Here is a 22117-nt window from a genome sequence, read left to right as displayed (position 1 = left end):
ATCTGTTTCTGGGTAACCGTCTCTAAATGTACACTGTTTTCCAGCTGCTGTGCTGTGGGCAGACTGACGCAGAGAGAATCATGATTCTGCTGACTCCATCCTCTGGTAAGTGCTTATTGCTGGATGCCCCTGGACAAATGTGCATGACATGGTTGTGATTCTCTGTGTCAACACTAGAGTCAAGGCCTGGTAAGAATCATGCAAAACCGGTGTCGTTTTATTTGTTTATTTTTTTCACAACTCAGATCAGTTTTTTTTCTTGTACTTATACTAGCTTAGAGTTATATAGCAAGTTGTCAACTATTAAATTATAGAGTGGATAAATACATAGTTACTCATCACAATTAAATCTATAATCAAATGTTAATGCAGGTTGTATGTGATTAGGTAGAATGTAATGCTACGATAATATCTTGTTTTTTTGTAATTCTTTTTCATTTTTGTAATATTAAATTAATAGGAATTTATTTCTCAGTTAAAGTGGGAGCATGACGTTTTTTTAAATGTACATATTCCATAATTTCCCAGTTGTGAAATTTGCCCCCCATGCTCGTCTTAATAGGTAGACATCCTGGGCCTGTATTCACAGAGCGTCTCAGAGTAGGTCCCCCCTGTCTTATTGCTTATGATCTAAAAGGCAAAACTGATCCTAGATCAGGACTTCTACTCTGAGACACTGTGAATATAAGCCCAGAAATATATAAACTTAAAAGTGTGAATGTATCTGGCTCTGGCTTGATACTTGGTGGTATTTATCAGTGGTGAGACAGTATTGACTGGCCGAATTAGGGATCAGACCTGGCGTATCCTTTCCATTGAGTTATGAAACACAAGCTGGCAATTTTTTTTTTTTTTCCGGAAGAGTCGCTAACTGGGTCAATATTTCAATATTTTTCAATATTTGTTGACATTCTAGGCAAACAGACAAAGATTAGTGGCAGATACTGTAAATGTATCTGCATATTGATTCGCCATAGTGTACTATTTGGGGTTTTCTGGTTAGGTTGTCGAAAGCCAAGTAATGTAAAATGTAAATCAGAAATGAGAAGCATGCTTGTCAAGTGAACTTCTTAAAAGTTGTTGTTGGCTTGTGCTATGTCTCATACACTGTTTTCTTTCAGATGAAGAGTCTCTTGAACTCGACTGGCTTTGGAATCACACGAAGTTCTGTGTGCAAAACAGAATAGTAGGAACATGACTTTAACCCTTTTTCACGTACAGACGTTAGTTTGTTAGACTTTTAGTTTTAAAAAGGGTTTATATGGTAACTTTTTATTATGTTTATTTTATGTAGAGGTATATGGGTCTTTGTCGGCAGAGAATACTCTCTTGGCTACTTCTATCACCTCCGCTTATTAACTTCTGTGTGAAATCCAAACTCCATAGCGAAGCCACAGACACTCAAGAACAAAGATCCCTTTGTTTGCCTTCTTTGAAAACCCTCAGCATTGCAAGGACAAAAAACAGCCCTGGCCTTAGTGAAGTATCTAGCGTCACTGGACCTTCCGCTTTTTAAGTAAGATAACCTATCTATGATGCCTTTTTAATGCTTCAAGATTCTGGCATCATTAATTCAATGAAAGTCAAATTAAGTTTCCCATACACTCTTCGATTACTTTAATAACCGTAATGGTGGAATTACACAGTATTACACTGATAGGAACTTTGATATAACAATACTTGGCTTTCACATAACAAATGTATAAGGAAATTATGTAATTACTCTGAAATTTCCACAAAATGCAAACTATGAAAAAACCAGAACAAGCAAACTGCTATTGACACTTTTTTAAAAGCTACCCATCCATGTCAACGTTGCTGTCATGTCCTTTTGTCATTGTTCCAGGTCACTGTTTTGCCAGTCAACTAGCCTAATTTAATCAACAGCCCAGTAGACTCATCTCAGGGTTGCACTATAGTACTATTTGTGGACAGTCCATTACTATAGTATAGTACCATGTGTGGACAGTCACTTACTCTCTCCCCACCAGCCTGTCTCAGCTATACATGCACTATATATTTGCTGAATAAGTATTCCGTGACTATGAGAATATTAACACTACCAAATGATGGTTACTGTACATACTGTGCCAGCCCCTATTCTGAAAAGTGGATTAGTCTATCGAATGGTCGGTCTCCAATAATCTTACATACTTCTTGGTAAGTGCTACTACTTTTTATTAGCTACATGAATCAATCTTGCATAGGTTTGTAAATAATGTACAATTTGTATATAAAAAATGAAGTTTCTTTGCAAATGTTCATTCTTTGATAACAAATACATTATTTAATACTGTGTAACAACTATAAAAAAAAAAATTGAAGCACAACCTAAACCACTTGTGAATTTTATTTAGGTTCTCACCTATACTTGAAATCTGCTGGTTACTAGTACTACTGTAGGTTGGATGCTGTACAGTAGGTTGGGTGCATGAGGTTTGACTTTTTCTCTTTCATTTGCATTCATCTTTTTTTCATATCTTGGTACAGCTTCTGATTCTGTCCTGGTCTTGAGGGGCCACAAGTAGCAAGCCAAACACGTTAAAGCTGATAATTTGCAAAGAAAATATTGGTTAAAGGAATGATTATCTTTTGCGTGTTTGGTTTGTTTGACATATCCGTTTAAACAGGATTTACATACTGTACAGCAGTTTAGGTGTGGCCATCAGATATGATATGGTCCTATCATATCTGTAGTGTTTTAGCTACAATCCTCTTAAGAGCAGCTAAGTGAATCTAACATAGACCACCAGCTAATAGCAATCACTGTCCTCACTTTTCTCAGGTTTCTTCCAGCGCACCAATAAGCTATTTCTAAGCGAGCAGGCCACGGGTGTCCAGCTCAAGGAGTTTGTACGCAAAAATGCAGCCAATGCCATGTCTATGGCCAACATGCTCATGGGCATGGCCTCTATTCTCTGCAGCCTGAACGGGTGAGTGAACACAGCATACAGTATCTGATTTTTCTTTGACAAAACCATACTATAGCTAACATAGACAGTGGCAGTGTTATGTTATTATTGCATACATCTTTGTTATATCTGTGAGGCTTTTCTTTTTTGAATGTCCAGTTGACACAAGTGCATGTCCTGCCAAAAAAAATGGCTGAGCTGTTGAGGGAACACAGATGAACACAAGCAGCTTATCAAGGTCAGGTCGTCTGACCGTCGGCTCATGCAGCACACATCAACCACCACCCTTAAAGCATTGGTGGTGTTAAATAATATACTGTTTCTGAAGTGTATATGGCATGAAAAGCCGTCAGTAAGTAGAAGATACCTTTTACGATATTTTATGTCAACAAAGCAGCCCTAAAGGGAATTTTAAGATCCTACGTCGACTGCATGTCACACCTGTGTCTAGGTACAGTTTCTGGAATTTGCCTTCCATAGAAAAAATGTGGTCAGAGGTTCTACAGGAGATTGCTAAAGTTTATTTGAATGCTCTCTCCAGCTGGGTGAAAAGTCTTGTATACTGGGAACAAGAGATGAGGATTTTAACACTTAACTACAAATGTATTCTTCTGCTGTGGCCATCTAATAAGGCTCCCTCAAGAAGTCAATGGGAACAAAGGATCATTGAATTAACTCCCAATGAGGTTTTCTCTACAGCATTGAAAAATAAGCCTTAACAATTCTTTAAGATGTGGGACCCCTTTTTGAACTAACTTGGCCAAAACAAAGCCCACATTTAATTTCAGGACTGCCTGGCCTGGTGCGATTCCGTTACTTGAAAGTTCTCCAACTCTACAATGCATTCGGGAAGTATTCAAACCCCTTTACTTTTTCAAAATGTTGTTACGTTAGAGCCTTATTCTAAAATCTACACACAATACCCCATAATGACAAAGCAAAAACAGTTTGTTTGAAAATTTTGCTAAAGTATTACAAATGAAAAAACAATCACATTTACATAAGTATTCAGACCCTTTACTCACTACTTTGTTGAAGCACCTTTCGCAGCGATAAGTCTCAAATCTTCTTGGGTATGACTCTACAAGCTTGTCACACCTGTATTTGGGGAGTTTCTCCCATTCTTCTCAGCAGATCCTCTCAAGCTCTGTTAGGTTGGATGGGGAGCGTTGCTGCACAGCTATTTTTCAGGTCTCTCAAGAGATGTTCAATCGGCTTCAAGTCCGGGCTCTGGCTGGGCCACTCAAGAACATTCAGAGACTTGTACCGAAGTGTGCTTAGGGTCGTTGTCCTGTTGGAAGGTAAACCCCAGTCTGAGGTCCTGAGCACTCTGGAGTGAAGATCTCTCTGTACTTTGCTTCGTTCATCTTTCCCTCGATCCTGACTAGTCTCTCAGTCCCTGCCGCTGAAAAACATCCCCACAGCATGATGCTGCCACCGCAATGCTTCACCGTAGCGATGGTGCCAGGTTTCCTCCAGACGTGATGCTTGGCATTCAGACCGAATAGTTCAGTCTTGGTTTCATCAGATGAGAGAATCTTGTTTCTCATGGTCTGAGAGTCCTTAAGGTGCCTTTTGGCGAACTCCAAGCGGGCTGTCATGGGCCTTTTACCGAGGAGTGGCTTCCGCCTGGACACTCTACCTACCATAAAGGCCTGATTGGTGCAGTGCTGCAGATATGGTTATCCTTCTGGAAGGTTCTCCCATCTCCACAGAGGAACTCTGGGGCTCTGTCAGAGTGACCATTGGGTTCTTGGTCACCTCCCTGACCAAGGCCCTTCTCCCCCGATTGCTTAGTTTGGCCAGGCAGCCAGGTCCTGAGTGCTCTGGAGCGAAGATCTCTGTACTTTGCAAAGTTCATCTTTCCCTCGATCCTGACTAGTCTCCCAGTCCCTGCCGCTGAAAAACATCCCCACAGCATGATGCTGCTGCCACCATGCTTCACCCTAGGGATGGTGCCAGGTTTCCTCCAGACGTGACGCTTGGCATTCAGGCCAAAGAGTTCAGTCTCCACAGAGGAACTCTGGAGCTCTCTGAGTGACCATTGGGTTCTTGGTCACCTCCCTGACTAAGGACCTTCTCCCCCGATTGCTAAGTTTGGCAGGACGGCCAGCTCTACGGAGAGTATTAGTGGTTCCAAACTTCGTCCATTTAACAATGATGGAGGCCACTGTGTTCTTGGGGACCTTGAATGCTGCAGAAATGTTTTGGTACCCTTCCCCAGATCTGTGCCTCGACACAATCCTGTCTTGGAGCTCTACGGACAATTCCTTTGACCTCATGGCTTGGTTTTTGCTCTGACGTGCACTTTCAATTGTGGGACCTTATATAGACAGGTGTGTGCCTTTCCAAATCATGTCCAAACAATTGAATTTACCACAGGTGTACTCTAATCAAGTTGTAGAAACATCTCAAGGACGATCAATGGAAACGGGATGCACATGATCTGAATATCGAGTGTCATAGCTAAGGGTCTGACTAGTTAAGTAAGGTATTTCTATTTTTATTTTATTTTTTGAAATTAGCTAATTCTAAAACCTGTTTTCGCTTTGTCATTATGGGGTATTGTGTGTAGATTTGAGGTGCAAAAAATATTTTATCCATTTTAGAATAAGGATGTCACGTAACAATGTGGAAAAAGTCAAGGGGTCTGAATACTTTCCGAATGCACTGTATGTTGGCTTTTTTTTACTCTTTTTAAATACTTGACCTCTGTTATTGTGTAGTCTGGTGCTTGTATGTCTATGATCTGCATAAATCCATTTGAATTTGACAGCACCCCGTTTGACTTGAACAAAACCTTCCATACATATTTGGTCATTGTAGGAAATGGAAAATATACACTTTGAGATTTAATAGCTTACAAACAGGGTTGTCAAACTTTTAAAAAATCATTTCTGTTTTTTTTAAAATATTTTAATAGAAATTAAAAAAAATCTCTAACATAAATTAGCAAAAAAATGTGAGAAATAAATAATAAAATAGTTTGACCACACTGTAAGCTTTGAAGTTATATGAAACTCAACCATTTATCTTTTCCAGTGACGAAGACATGGATGTGTCATGATATTGGTGGTATGCAAAATGGGTCAACTTTGAGCACCTTTATCTCCTGTGTTTTAGCATTCAGGGAAAAAAGTAACTTAATGACCACTTCTTCCATGGACCAACATGTATGGAAAGTGTTGTTTAAATCAAAAGTGATGCTGTCAAAAAAATTGTTTTTTGATTGTTTTGTCTGTTCATCTTGTTTGTCTATTTTTGTATCTAAGTTATGCTCTTTATTCCCGAGCGTTTATAGTTTTTTAGTCTTGTTTTCGTGTATGATATTTGTGTTTTTCTTACTCTGTAAAAGCCACAAGTTAATCCAAAAATAAAAAGCAGCCCTTGGTGTGACATTGCCTTAAGTACAGTGGTAATAAACAAGTAATCCATAGGTTACTGTGTAATTACATTTGTATCATGTAATGTCTTAGTATTGTCATTTCTATATTGTAAAACTGCAACCCAACATTTGACCCTCCTTTTGCAGCCACCAACATGCAGCCTGCTGGCTGGTCCTGATTGGCTACCTGCTGGATTTGGCAGATGGGGCAGTTGCCAGGCGACTGGATGCATGCTCTCCACTAGGTGAGTGGAGTGGTGTCCAATACCTCTAGCCAGGGCTAAACTTCAACTGAGACACTGATGATTCACTAGCCTGAAACATGTAGTTATGACAAGGACTATGAGAGGGAAAGACACCACAAACAGGATCAGGCTAGTGATGCACACAACCCAGCCATCCACTACTGGCGCTGGTCATTACAGCTGATGGATCAAATGGCCTAATGGGCAATGGTTACGACCTTAAAAGACAAATAAAAGGAGCTATGTATAATTCAGAAGATCATTTACCGACCTACAGTGCATTCGGAAAGTATTCAGACCCCTTGATTTTTTTTCCCCCACATTTTGATACGTTACAGGCTTATTCTAAAATTAATTAAATACATTTGTCCCTCATCAATATGCACACAATACCCCATAATGACAAAGCGAAAACAGGTTTTTAGACATTTTTGCTAATTTATTAAAAATAAAAAACAGAAACCTTATTTACATAAGTATTCAGACCCTTTATGAGACTCAAAATTGAGCTCGGGTGCATCCTGTTTCCATTGATCATCCTTGAGATGTTTCTACAACTTGATTGGAGTCCACCTGTGGTAAATTCAATTGAATGGACATCATTTTGAAAGGCACACACCTGTCTATATAAGGTCCCACCGTTGACAGCCATGTCAGCAAAAACCAAGCCATGAGGTCAAAGGAATTGTGCGTAGAGCTCCGAGACAGGATTGTGTCGAGGCACATATCTGGGTAAGGGTACCAAAAAATGTCTGCAGCATTGAAAGTCCCCAAGAACACAGTGGCCTCCATCATTCTTAAATGGAAGAAGTTTGGAACCACCAAGATTCTTCCTAGAGCTGGCCGCCCTGCCAAACTTAGCAATCGGGGGAGAAGGGCCTTAGTCAGGGATGTGACCAAGAACCCGTTGGTCACTCGGAGAGCTCCTGAGTTCCTCTGTGGAGATTGATCTATTTGGCCTGAATGCCAAGCGTCGCGTCTGGAGGAAACCTGGCACTATCCCTACGGTGAAGCATGGCGGCGGCAGCATCATGCTGTGGGGATGTTTTTCAGCGGCAGGGACTGGGAGACTAGTCAGGATCGAGGGAAAGATGAACTTTGCAAAGTACAGAGATCTTCACTCCAGAGCACTCAGGACCTCAGACTGGGGCTAAGGTTTACCTTCCAACAGGACAACGACCCTAAGCACACAGCCAAAAGAAACGTTGGAGTGGCTTCGGAACATGTCTCTGAATTTCCTTGAGTGGCCCAGCCAGAGCCTGGACTTGAACCCGATCGAACATCTCTGGAGAGGCCTGAAAACAGCTGTGCAGCAACGCTCCCTTTCCAACCTGACAGAGCTTGAGAGGATCTGCAGAGAAGACTGGAAGAATCTCCCCAAATACAAGTGTGCCAAGCTTGTAGCATCATACCCAAGAAGACTTGAGGCTGTAATCACTGCGTCAACAAACAATTGAGTTAAGGGTCTGAATACTTATGTAAATGTGATCTCATTTTTTCCACAACAAAAACATTTTATTAGCAAAAAAAAATCTGTTTTTGCTTTGCATTATGAGGTATTGTGTGTAGATTGATGAGAAAGAAACTATTTTAGCAATTTCAGAATAAGGCTGTAACGTAACAAAAGTCAAGGGGTCTGAATACTTTCCAATTGCACTGTATATGCATATTTTAGAGGTAGAACCCAATCAGCATAAACAAAAAAGGTGCTATCCAGAACCTTAAAAGGTTATTTGTCTGTCCCCATAGGAGAACCCTTAGTAGAACCCTTTTGGTTCCATGTAAAACTGTTGGGTTTCAACAGAGGGTTCTACATGGAACCCAAAATAGATTTTTACCTGGAACCAAAAAGGGTTCTCCTATGGGACAGTAGGTTACGTACTGCAACAAGTTTGGTCCAAAGTTTGGTTACAAAGACGCCATTAAACATTCTTGAATGTAAGGGAGAATCCAAAGGGAACTTAAGTGACAGCAAACCAAAGAAAAAACGAATCTCGTTGCAGTAAGTGTACTTCCTGTCATTTAGCTGTGCTGATCGGCTTCTATCTCTGTATGTAGTTCAGTAAATGATGTTCTCTGCATTGCAGTGGTTCCATGTCTTTGTTGAATTATGTCTGCCATAGACTGTTGTGTATTATTAGGAAATAGCCTAGCTAATGATTCAATAAAAATACGTTTATTTTTGTATTTTTTAAGCAAACTCCTATTGTACACGACACAGCATATTCTCAAGTGATCACAACGGGATATGACGTAATAAAAAGGCACATACAGGTGGCTTTATACATAACGACCTCCTGTGTGCAGATAGTCACGTCTACACTGCCATGGATCCCACGGCTGCCTGAAATAGCTCCCAGCAGGTGCACCACAATGCATCGTCACCCGGATATTTCAGGGGCTTTGTGTTCCATCAGTGTTTTTCTGCATGACTTTGCAGGTGGGTGTTGTTGTGCCCCTGTCTTTGTGTCAATTGAACTTTCACTTTCCGACTAAGCAATCTGATTCGGGGGGCTCATGCTCCAATTGTCTGTTTTATCCCAATGCTTTGGGCCCTCAACATATCTGAAATTGCTGAAATTGTTGACCCCTGTGCTGTGGAATTCCATCTCGTTCATTGGAGCTGGGGTCAGAATCACCTCCTGCTCGTTGCTCGGTGACAACATGCTCCATGCTTTGGGGGGGACAAACGGACTGTGGCATTTGGGAATGTTGTTTACAAAGGAAAGTGGCAGGCCTGTTATGCTGACACCGACATTTCCACTACAGATGGACCCTTTTTACATAAACACAAACGCTCACACAGGAAAGGGAGAAGTAGACCATTGGCATAAACAAGATTAGATCAACTTGTTTTTTCTTATGTTAGCAGTGAACTAACCTCACAGCAGTAGCATGTAGACATTAATCTGACATGTGAGACAAGTCATAAGACAAATGTATAACTAGTCACTTACTATCTTTCTCTGGTTCAGGTGCTAAACTGGATGATTTTGCAGATTTCACAACCTTTGGGATTGCAACATCATTGCTCCTGAGGACACATGCCTTAATAGACAACATCCTGTGCATGTGCTATGTCCTGTCTGTGTTTGTCCGCCTCTGCTTCTTCTCCAGCGGTAAGTGACGCAGAAAGAAAACGTGAAATGCTAGGATAGATGGCATGATCAATTTCAGTCTTCATGTATTTATCATTCAAAGTACAGTCTAGGCTGAATAAAGTCTGTCTTCATTTAGGTCTTGTCTCTCTTTCTGTGGTTATTCATCTCCAGGCATCCCCTTCATGTACCGTGGCCTGCCATGTATCTACTCTTCCGCCATCCTGGCCTGTCTCTCCCTGCTGACCGGAGGTAACGTGGTGATCCTGCGGGTCACTGCTGTGGCCATGATCCTCTTCATGGTCAACCAGGGCTTCTACCCTCACGACAGGGTCCTGGAGTCACAGGCCTGGAAGAAGGTGGTCTACGCTGGAGGTAATACACCAGATACGGTGTTTCTTTATCTTGGTCCAGGGGACACAAAGGAGTGCACTATTTAGTTTTTGCCCTAGCACTACACAACTGATTCAATTAATCAAAGGGTTGATGATGAGTTAATTAGTGGAATCGTATGTGTAGTGCTAGCCTCGTACAACCAGCCTGATCTCGCAAGCATGCGTAAATCATTTGCTGCACGGATCATTTTATATACGCTCGCAGGATCAGGCTGGTTATACGAGGCTAGTGTAGTGCTACGGCAAAAACCCAATGGTTCATCCCTTTGTGTCCCCAGGGTTAACGAACTGCACCAGTAGAATAGGTTGTAGAGAGGTATTGAAAATGAGAATTTAAGTAAAAAAAATGTTTTTTTAAAAGCTGAGGCTACACGTTCAAATCAACGGCCCTCGTCCACCCTGTCCTGCCAACCCCTGGAGGCCTCTTCCCCAGAACAACTGTATCACGTTCTGCACTTTGTGTTACTTTACCTTTAGTTTATGTTTTTATTTTATTTTTTTACGTAGCTTCTGCTCACCTCCCCTCTTTCTTCACGTTTCTCACTACACAATCGTGAATTATTATTCTTTACGTTTTACGGGTGAAACATCCATGCAGCATCTGCATGCCAACCATTTTCATGGGGGAAAATGCATTTAGATATTTTTGAATTATGTACAGTGTTTTCGTGAACAACTTTTAAAGCAGATGTTAAACTGTATTTTATCAGTGTTTTGTTTCAATCAAAGCACATATTTTGCTAAAGTCTCATAAAAAAAATGAGGTGGATTTTTTTTGTCTTACAGTGACGTTATACTATTATATTCAGTTATGTTGAATACTAATGAATCATTATGTGATGTTGCAGATATTGATTCAGCTTTGATCTAACTTTATTAAATGAGCACTGTTCTCCATTCCAAGGTTTCTATATTAGATTTTTGATAGAAACATCTGTTTTTTGTTTTTTAAATGTATTCAGTTAAGTTTGTTAATTTTCCGACTTGATTTACTAGTTTTTATTCAGTTTTAGTTTGATAAAAACATTTGTATTTTATATTATTCCGTTTTTGGTGTTAGGGACAGAAAGTAGCCTGCATGGGAAGCTATCAGCCATGTTTGCGTTGTAGGTTCTAGTTCTTCCCTGTTAGCTAGTAGTCTCGGAAATCCCAGACCTAGAGCAACAGCACATGTTGGATTCTCTTGGACATTTCAACAACAACAAATTCTGGGGAGGTTTTTCTTCAGACTGACAACTCTCCCAACAAATCGTGAGTTTGGCTAGGAGGGCCAAGCTTGAAAAATGGAACACTTTTTGTAGCCTGTAGAAAGACGTCTCATAATGTTGCGACTTGAGAAAGGTTTTCAGGCAAAACCTTTGCAGTGGTTTTAGTGAAGGCAGAGGATGCAAACTAGCCACTTGCGAAATGCACTCATTAAAAATAACCTCTGTGATCTCCTTCTCACTAGCTAGCTACTACGTTGTGTCCGGCAAGGATGTTGACGCTAGGCCGTGACATCAGGCATTTCAATAGAGATCATTACATGGAAATAACACATTTTTGCATGAACATTGCCATTGAGGGCTTCCACCATTTTAAAGTAGTCAATTGGATCACATAATTCCATTCAGGTCATCAGGAGGGATCAGACAATGAATTATACTTGTGAGCAAACATTCCATAACTTGAGGTGGCAGTAAATCGCCAACACATTTCCAGGTGGCCATATGCAACCTTTCAGTTTGTTTACCAACTCATAGAAGTATTAGAAAAAGAAAATTGACTACTTCAAAATGGAGATGGCCTCAATGGAGCTGTCCGTGCTCCCACAGATGCCATCTCGCCCGCCAGCCTCTGATGAATTGTCTGCTTTCAGAGCGCCTCAGAAAGAGACTTGACTGGAAGCCTATGGCAGGAGTGGATGATCTCTGCCCATCACCATCTAGCTCAACCCTTAGAACCTTCGCCTAAGTGTGCTGCATCAAGGAGCCAGTATTGTTTTTGTGTGCAACAAAGAGAACCCTCTGAATCAGAACTCGGTTAGCTTGTGCAATATGGAAATACACTGCCTATTCTTGCCAATTCACAGCTGCTTTTGTAGTATCTTCTAAGAAGTGTTCGACACTTCAAACTGCCAGTGGCAAGCCAGCTCCCACAGAGATGGGTCCAACAATCTCCTCCAGTTCTTTATAGTAGTCGTAGCGTTCTGCGTCATTGGTATAAAAAATATTGTGTTTTTACTTTTTACTGGGATAGTGTTCTGCACAACGACATACTGTACATCATTCTGCCTCTGATGGCATCTTTACTTTTCTATTTGAAAACAGTGTACATCACGTTACAGGATGGCTAGCACGTTACGCTGGCTAGCTATTAGCATGAACGGTGATGTTTAGAAGCTGTGGCGATATGTCCCTACTACCTCGGGTTCTGGGAAGTTATTTCAGCATAATTAATTTTACCGACACAATAAGATCCCATCTTGTCTAGCCTATTTTGTTTTATCAACAATTGCAAAGTTTACCGAAACGTTTTCTCTTTCCATCAGTCCTGTCATGTTTTTTTTTTATCGACATGCAATTTATTTGCATGAAAAGGTTTGTTGGAAACCTGGTTAATAACAACAGGCCCGTCAATTCAAGTGATCAGTCTGCTGCACATAGGGTACAATGTGTGTGGGAGGTAAATTCAATTGTTGTTTATAGTTACAACAATTTGGTGAAGTTTCTACACCAGACAAAGACATCCAATCATGTGTGGGTGAGTGAGAACAGGAGGAAGGGAAGCGGAGCAGAGGGAGCAATGGCTACCTAAAAACAAATTAATCTGTGTAAAGTAGAGAATCCCGCACATGTGCAGACGGTCCGGTTGTTTACCTATTGGGAAGTGGCATCCAGAGAATTTAGTCCACACAGCCACTCTGTAAAACCCCCAAAACTTTTCTGGGATAGTTAATATAGCCCATTTTAGAGATGTTTAAACAATTCTTCAAAAAATGGATGTTTGGTCCTGTGAAATCTATTGGAATGTTGATACCAGGGGCCTCATTTATAAACGTGAGTATGTAAAAATAAATATACCCCAAAATGTTTTCCCACTTCTAAAAACTGAACTTCATGTGAGAATGTCTTTAGACCATGTGTACGCATATCTTCTAGTGGTTGTAGTATTGTATTGCAAGTAGAATTTTGCAAATGGGGGATATTATGACACTTATTCATAATCACAAGATGCAGCCATTTGCCGTTAGTGAGAAGAGCAAAAAAAAAAATATTTAATCTAAAATAATGAGACTTAGGAATCTATTTACTATTTTATTTTCATGACCATTGCAGAATAAATTCCTCGCCTTTTCTGGCAATGATGGGTTCATATTCCTGAAGTAGCCATGAAACAAATTACTATGCGCATCTCTCATTTAATTGGGCCTATGTAAATAGGTTATGTATTTCAAGTTTATCTGTATGTGATCCCATAGGCAGCGCCGTTTTATTGCCTACAGACTAATTTACCAGGTGAACCTCGAGACAGTTGATTTTTTTTACTTTGAAGTAGGCCTATGTATGCTACTGCTGTATGTCATTTCAATATGTTTTGAGAAGCTTAGACAATGTTTCAGAATTGAAATCAAACATTATGCTGACAGGTCCACAATAATTTGCCATTGTAGCCTACTTCTAATATAACTACTGCTTCTAAATTGTTTCCAAATATACAATAAATCAAACAGAATGTGCGGACAGGCATTTGGTATAGGCAGCCCAGTGTAATACAAAATACTCAGAAGTAATTAAAATACGTATTTCAAATACATGTAACAGAAATACTGCCCATCTCTATAGGCAGCATGCATGTTTAATTTGAAAAAGTTACTGCAAAATATCAAAATATTCTGCCCACACCTCTACAGAAATGTGATCAAATATGCTATTGTTCATTTACAAACTGTTGTGACCTAATTCCAATAGTATCAAATTATATACCATAAAAGGTGGAGGGTGTTTTCTGGGCGGAGTTTGATGCTCGTTCACGAATGCACAGTTTTACGACAGGAAAAAATGCATTTATGGCTTGCACCAAGTTTTATTAATCAATTTTTTGACATGCATATTCTTTTCAGAAATGGCACAAGCAGATATTTGGTATAACATTTACACAATGGCTATGAGGCCCCAACCGTGCGTACATTTCTTACTAAATTATGACATTTGTGGAGATTCTAGGATTTGCGTGCGCCACAAATGATTGGGATTTATCAAACTGTAATATATACGCATGTCTTCATTGATAAATCAGAGCCATACTATATTTGTGTGCTCATGAATGAACGTTACAACCCTGCCTGGAAAACACCCTCCATTCACCTTTTATGGAAACAACCAAAACACCCTCCATTCACCTTTTATGGAAACAACCAAAACACCCTCCATTCACCTTTTATGGTAACAACCAAAACACCCTCCATTCACCTTTTATGGAAACAACCAAAACACCCTCCATTCACCTTTTATGGAAACAACCAAAACACCCTCCATTCACCTTTTATGGTAACAACCAAAACACCCTCCATTCACCTTTTATGGTAACAACCAAAACACCCTCCATTCACCTTTTATGGAAACAACCAAAACACCCTCCATTCACCTTTTATGGAAACAACCAAAACACCCTCCATTCACCTTTTATGGAAACAACCAAAACACCCTCCATTCACCTTTTATGGAAACAACCAAAACACCCTCCATTCACCTTTTATGGAAACAACCAAAACACCCTCCATTCACCTTTTATGGAAACAACCAAAACACCCTCCATTCACCTTTTATGGAAACAACCAAAACACCCTCCATTCACCTTTTATGGAAACAACCAAAACACCCTCCATTCACCTTTTATGGAAACAACCAAAACACCCTCCATTCACCTTTTATGGAAACAACCAAAACACCCTCCATTCACCTTTTATGGAAACAACCAAAACACCCTCCATTCACCTTTTATGGAAACAAAAACGTCCTCATTTGCTGAATGATTTGGAGATGTTGGTACTTGGCCATGTCTGTTTCTTAAAGAAATCAGAATAGAAAATTAGATCACATTTCTGTAGAGATGTGGGTAGAATGTTTTTAATCTTTTGCAGTGACTTTTTCACCACAAAAAAAATGCATGCCACCTATAGCGAGTGCCAAATACTGTCCGTGCATTCTGCAAGTTTGATTTGTCTAATGAAGAATTTAAAAGTAAATGCTGCCTACCGCCCACACGTCTATGCAAGATATTCTTGTTCAATATTTTGTTTGTCAATACATGATTGTGTTTCTATATCCTGCCTTGGTATACGCTATTATGTTGAGCTCCTATTGCACGGCAATACTAGCTATACATACTTACGTAGGTTACTGGTCTATTTACTTTCGAGCACAGTTGGCTATTGAATGAGCGATGGATAAATGGTAGCGTAATATTGTGTAGAGGGAATAAACCAGTTATGTCAGAAAAGGAGTAACATGGCCTGCAATATGATTGTGATTTAGGCCTATATAGGCATAATAAAAGTCAAATAAATGTATTAGGCGACATGCTGCTCTTATCAATGGCAAATGCATCCATTTTGTCATTAGGCTTACTTTTTATAATTATTACATTATTATAATTCCTGTGCAAACACTTCCATCTCCCCAAAAATAACTATATTTGCTTGCAATACAAAGATTTGCACACTTTCCCGTCAAGTTCAACATTTCTAAATACCAACCTTTGGGTAAACTTGCGCAAGCAAAGTTGGCTTTTTATGCTCACACACCTTTGATAAATGAGGCCGCAGGTACTTTAAACATGTGAGCAGTAATGCGAATCCTCCATTCAGAATAAGTTCTTACTTAAAGGGCAATTCCACCCATTTTCAACTTCATTTTCATTATCTTCTGCACAATACCAATGTCTACATATGTGAGGGGAAAAAATAAGTAAAAAAAGGACTACCCAATGACATCATCAAAAGTTTTTAAAGCACTGATTTTAAAACATTTTAAAAGCACTGATTTTCAAACGCTATAACCCTAACCCACTATGACTTGGAGAGCAAGAAAATACCTTCCCTCTGGCTAGAAACTCGTTGCAGGTTTTAAAAATCCCGTAATTTATTTGTATTTTAAAAAATATATATGTAACCCTCCTATTCTGTGAAGTCACAAAGGAGCATTTTTTTAGGACTTTGTCTTTTTAACCACAGATCAATGCTGTAGAAACTCTGCTTTCACATATGTAGACACTGGTTTGGTGCTGGAGATAATGAATATGATGTTGAAAAGTGGTGGCATTTCCCTTTAATTCGAAATTAAAGCTTTCTAAAATTGTTTCAGATCACAATAATCCAGCCATGAAAAAAGGTAGGCTATTCATTAGGTAGACTACTCATCTCATTTGTTTTTCCTGTTTTGTTTTGCAGGAGTTGTCATGGTGTTCTGTTCCTCTTTCTCTCCGGCATGTGTGTACTACCTGTTGTGGTCTGTCTCCTACATTTTGTTCCCAACATCTCTTTGGAGTTGCAAAGTGTAGTAGGAGTTAAAGGCCTTGCTCCAAACTCACACATGGCTTGTCAACAGGCCGTCCGGCGGGGTTAACTAAAGCTCCCAGACTGCTGCTGCTAGCTATCCACAGCGGATCGAAAAAGGACGTAAGAGGACGTTTTAATGTTTTTGTAAGATTTAACTGCCTTTTTCATCATGACCACTTGATGGATAATGTAATGTACCTTAGCCATTTTGTTTTTGATTAATACAGTGTTTGAATGTCTAGTTATGTTTTTACAATACAATGGCAGAATTGTACTGTACTGTCTTGTGTGCATAATTGTGCTTGAGATTACTCCAACTATTATGAAGTATTTTTAGTAATTAATAGTCATTTGAGACTTACTGTAAACATGGTAGATTCAAACTTATTGCATGCTCCCAATTTGTAATACATTTTAATTCAAAATATTTTATTTTCATCATATTGCAGATACAAAAGAAGTCCATTGTATAATTAAGCAATAAGGCCAGAGGAGGTGTGGTATATGGCCAATATACCATTGCTAAGATCTGTTCTTATGCACGATGCAACACAGAGTGCCTGGATACAGCCATTAGCCATGGTATATTGGCCATATACCACAAACCCGCAAGGTGCCTTATTGCTATTATAAACTGGTTACCAATGTAATTAGGAGAATAAAAAGTAATTTTGTCATACCCGTGGAATACTTAAGTGATAATGCCCGAGAAGCCGGTGTTTGGAGGATATATTGGCCGGCAAACCATGCCAATATATCCTCCAAACACCGGCTTCGACGGTATTATCAATTTTATACAACGGGTTACCAACATATTCAAATAATGATTTACAGATTTTCATAAAATATATTTTGATGAATGTATTCATACCATTTAACCCTTCCACAAGATATAGTCCTGACACAAATCTAGTGTTGCTACCCAAGCCGACTGGTCGTTCGTTCTAAATGTTTGATTGGCATACTGGCTGGCAACGTTCTCATCCCTTTCTTGCTAGCCAACTACAGCTAACTTACAGTCACGTCAAACAGTGCAGCCAGAATAACAACAAAGTAGCTTCATTTTCATTTGTTTAAGGTGTTTTTTAGTGACATTTATTTGGTTACATACAAAACAAGGAGCTAATGATGAACGATTTCACCTGGCATAGAAAATGTGCTCTGATGAGCTAGCCAACAACACAGCTAACACAATCACTTCAAACTCGAACTGGAAAGACTGCAAACTAGCTGCACTTTGTTTCGTTTGACCTGTTTTCTATTGATATTTCTTCATATATCCATAAAGATTATGCTAATTCATTTTGACTGGCTGAGAAACGCTGCCTGCCTGTCTGTCTCGTCCCGACTCCAGACCACTACACGTTCATTACTATGGGACAGCTGGAGATCGAATTTGAGTATTGAAACAATGTTGCAAATGTCAGAGACGGACAGCAAGGTTTATACAAATCTCCGCTGTTGAAAACTAAATGAAATGTGAGATAATGTCTAGATGCTTTTTGTAGTGGAGATCAAGTTTTTAACTTCCCTGCCTGGGCTGATGAGACAGTGGATTGTGCAGTCAGATGGAACAGAGCAGTCAGTGGTGGAAAAAGTACCCAATTTTCATACTTGAGTAAAAGTAAAGATACCTTTTGTAGAAAATGACCCAAGTCACCCAGTAAAATACTAATTGAGTAAAAGTATTTGTGTTTAAATATACTTGAGTATCTAAAGTATAAATCATATCAAATTGCTCATACATTTATTTGAATTTTACGGATAGCCAGGTGCACACTCGAACACTCAGACATAATTTACAAACGAAGCATATGTGTTTAGTGAGTCTGCCAGATCAGAGGCAGTAGGGATGTTCTCTTGATAAGTGTGTAAATTTGACCATTTTCCAGTCCTGCTAAGCATTCAAAATATAATGAGTACTTTTGAGTGTCAGGGGAAATGTACTTTTCACTCCATACATTTATTTGATTTAGAAATGCAGTAAAGTAAAAGTTTTTCAATATCAATAGTAAAGTACAGATGCCCCCAAAAAACGACTTAAGTAGTACTTTAAAGTATTTTTACTTAAGTACTTTACACCACTGGAACAGAGTAAATAGGCATTTTAACGTCAGATTTAGCAGGTGGTAACTTGTGGAATAGACACCCGCTGGAATACGGTTTTAACCAATCAGCGTCCAGGATTAGATTAGGATTAGGATTAGACCCACCTGTTGTATAATATACTATGATATACAATGGCTTTCAGCATTTTGGGCTCAAACCACCCAGTTTGTTAAATGATGGTAGACAGACTGGTTAATATCTTCTGTTCGAATTAACTCTACCACAGTGTTTGTACATAATACATTGTGTGTGCATATGGGATTGTTAAATATTGTTTTTTATTTTAACTTCAAAAACAAACTTGGTTTTTGAGCATCAAACTGCATTCTTCAATCTAAATTTGTAAAAAAAAAAAAAAGAATATCCTCCTACCATTGCGACGAGAGATTAGTTTCATTTCATTGGAGGCAAAATGTATTAGTGCTTACGTTCCCACCAGATATTTGAATCACTAGTATTACAGTACTATTTTAAAAAGATGTCATGGGCTAGCCATGGTGAATACAATATTGAGCGTTCATGTAAGATAACTGGTTCCCGTGTTTAACTCAAAACACATGAGCAGATTTTATTCTAAGTAAGGGTTTGACATCTTTCAATTTGATTTACACGAGTGGTTAGATTTTATCTCCTGTGAACGTAGCTTTTTATTTGGTATTTGTGCACCTCTGCTTCTGTTTTAGGAGGCTTTGCACTTTCAGTAGTACCAAAAAAATTGCTTTTTACCCAAGGTATTTTGAATGTATTATTATTAATTTTTTTTTCATAACACTAGTGCCGGCCCGAACTGTGCTGACTTGGATAATTTCCATTCCTGCTGTCCTTTCCAGCACTGTTCCAGTAACTATGGTTTATGTGTAACTTGTCCTGCTCATCTTGGCTTGGTTCGGCTCAGCTCTGTAGTGTGAAAGTTTTGCGGTTACTTTTAAGCCTGAGTCATGACAAATGTTATCTAGATATTCCTGTTCTTGATCCAGTCGGTCGAGCAAGGACTTATTCCATTTCCGCATGACTGGGTGTGTTATGAAAATGGTGGTTTGTGCCTCTCTTTAGGATTTTAGATGTGTGTGAGTGATGGAGACAATGTGACGAGTTTGTTTTGAAATGTCTTGAGACTGACAACAGCAACTCTACAGTACAACTATAAATGTCACCTCCACGTGGTCCAAACTGCTGGTTTGTTAACATCATGGTCAATGACAAGCAATTTTATGAACAAAATCAACAGCGTAGAGGGAGTGAAGTACACTTAAAGGCCAATTGTACGTAGCGTGATCAGTGACTTCAACTGTATGACCACAATACATGCCTCATTACTACAGTTCAATGCACAAGAGTGATACTCACCCAATTATAAACCAGTAAACGTATTATGAAGATCTGTATTTTTTATTCTGTACCTTTGACAATAAAGTGGTGATTTATAATGACTTGCCTGGTTTCATGACAAGATGACATCAAGAACGCTTATTATATCTGTACAATTTCAAAAAGAATTCACTACTGATGGACCAAACATGTGAGGTGAGGGATTGTGACAATAACATTAGAAGATTTTTCTTCCTGACGTCCATTTTGTGCTGAAAGTCTCACTCATCCAAAAATCCCCAGTGTGGTTGTACAACATTTTGTGCAATCTTACAATAAGGCTATAGGTTGCAGTCGCCATACAATACTTACACACCCTTATGTTAAATCATTTACAACATTTCATCTCGGTTTAATAAAATCTCTCTGGATGTTGATACCACAGTACAGTACACATGAACCTAGAATCAACTACAGCCATACTTTGTAAGGGACCAAATCCTTGCTTTCAGGGGCAGACTGGGACCAGAAATCGGCCCTGGCGTCTAACACACCAGGCCATTTGAGGCCCCCCTCACTGGCCAAATCCTAGCTTATCGGCAGATAATTGCCAGAACTTTTTTTGGTTCAAAATTATCATTAACAGGCTCACTGAGCTAAAAATGGACCAGCCATCTGGCATATGCCAGAAATGCCAGATGGCCAGTCTGCCCCTGCTTGCTTTTAGCCTCTTCATGAATGTGATGCTTTAGGCTAGATATTTAGAGGAGCACACCTGCCCTCTTGGTGTAGTCAAAGATGTCTATGCCCTCTGGGATGTAGATGTCTAGTGCCAGCCAGGAATGTGTAGGACTCCAGAAGCTTGATGATGGCTGACAACACAGGCCGGTCTTTGAAGCTCCACATCCAGCAGAACTTCATCAGGTCATACCTGAGAGATCTGAATAGCACAGAATGAGAGAGCCCAATGATATTAAATAGGTGGCCACAACATGGAGGCGTTACACAGCTAGTAACAGGCTTTACTTGGCTGTGGAGTGATTGACTATACATTATTTTCGTTTAATGAGAATATTATACACTGTTTATTATTATAGATTGTTTTTTGCCAGGGATGGACAGGTTTACAGGGGTTCTCCACTAAAACTGGTCACCCTAAATTTTGTTAAGTTATTGGTGAAGTACATTTGCAAATGTACTTTAATCAGATATGCACAAAGTAAGTTACCCAATGTGATCAATTTATATAGACATATAGATTCAAAAGACCATCTGAGGGTGAGAGAAAAACAGCTATCAAGCATGTTAATATTACAAAAAGCAACAAAGGCATGTAGAAATATTTTGCCAGAACGTTAATAAAACAAGCATCTATGTATATTCTAGGCTACGGGGGCAGATTCCCAAACACAGATTAAGTCCCAACGCTCACACATCGCTTCTGTCTGGTTGGATGCTTCATCATCCTCTCTGGAACCTGCCATTTGAGAGGGACATCAGCTGTCATTTTGGCACCTCCGACTTGTCATTTTGGCCTGCTGCCATCTTCTTTGCCACCGAAAACAGTGATCTCTCTGAGAAGTGCTGGAGTGGATCCAAGGACTCCCAATCCCTCTGGAGAGCAGGGAAATGTATTTAATCTTATTTAAATCAGTGAATGACCGGAATCAAATGTCTGAAATTAAATTGACCAATTATTTCTCTGTGAACCTTTTAATTAAATATATCTGAAAAAATGTAATAATGAATTTACATAATATTGGGAATAGAAATATTCAACATAGTTGATTAGTAAGAGTACTGCTGAGTACGATTTCCAATGTATTTGTTACAGCTAAGTTGTTACAGCTAAGTTGAACTTGATTCGAAGTCCCGGCCATTCCTCAAGGTCCATAGGTAATGCAGGAGGTTGCCAGGACTACAGAACCAGGTACATGGGTAGTTGCTGGTACTGGCACCACAGCATCTGGACCAGGTGGAGGTGTTTACACAGTCCCATGGAAAAGGATCCCGCCCACAAACTCTTTTGCCTCAGGCTGATTTAAGCCATTTGAAAGGAGATACAGTATACTGCACGTAAGAGATTGGATATCCACTTAACTTGTTTTTCTATTTAATGCAGTGGGA

General features: G+C 39.5%; 1 protein-coding gene across 3 annotated transcripts in view; it reads left to right on the top strand.

The window, feature by feature from the left end:
- LOC106567151 (transmembrane protein 269) overlaps positions 1 to 20112 on the top strand; it is a 34976-nt gene extending 14864 nt beyond the window's left edge. For all 3 annotated transcript variants that reach the window (XM_045693253.2, XM_014136135.3, XM_045693252.2), the window contains 6 exons: positions 45 to 105; positions 2786 to 2933; positions 6445 to 6542; positions 9518 to 9661; positions 9815 to 10015; positions 16466 to 20112. In XM_045693253.2, coding sequence (XP_045549209.1) covers positions 81 to 105; positions 2786 to 2933; positions 6445 to 6542; positions 9518 to 9661; positions 9815 to 10015; positions 16466 to 16575 — 726 coding nt within the window. In that variant the 5' untranslated portion in view covers positions 45 to 80 and the 3' untranslated portion in view covers positions 16576 to 20112. The remainder of the gene's footprint in view (positions 1 to 44; positions 106 to 2785; positions 2934 to 6444; positions 6543 to 9517; positions 9662 to 9814; positions 10016 to 16465) is intronic.
- The last annotated feature ends 2005 nt before the right edge of the window (positions 20113 to 22117 follow it).

The sequence above is a fragment of the Salmo salar genome, chromosome 13 (assembly GCF_965601325.2).
Source record: "Salmo salar chromosome 13, fSalSal1, whole genome shotgun sequence".
Classification (NCBI taxonomy): Eukaryota; Metazoa; Chordata; class Actinopteri; order Salmoniformes; family Salmonidae; genus Salmo; species Salmo salar.
The sequence above is the reverse complement of the archived record's forward strand: the minus strand, read 5'-3'. Positions and strand labels throughout refer to the sequence as shown.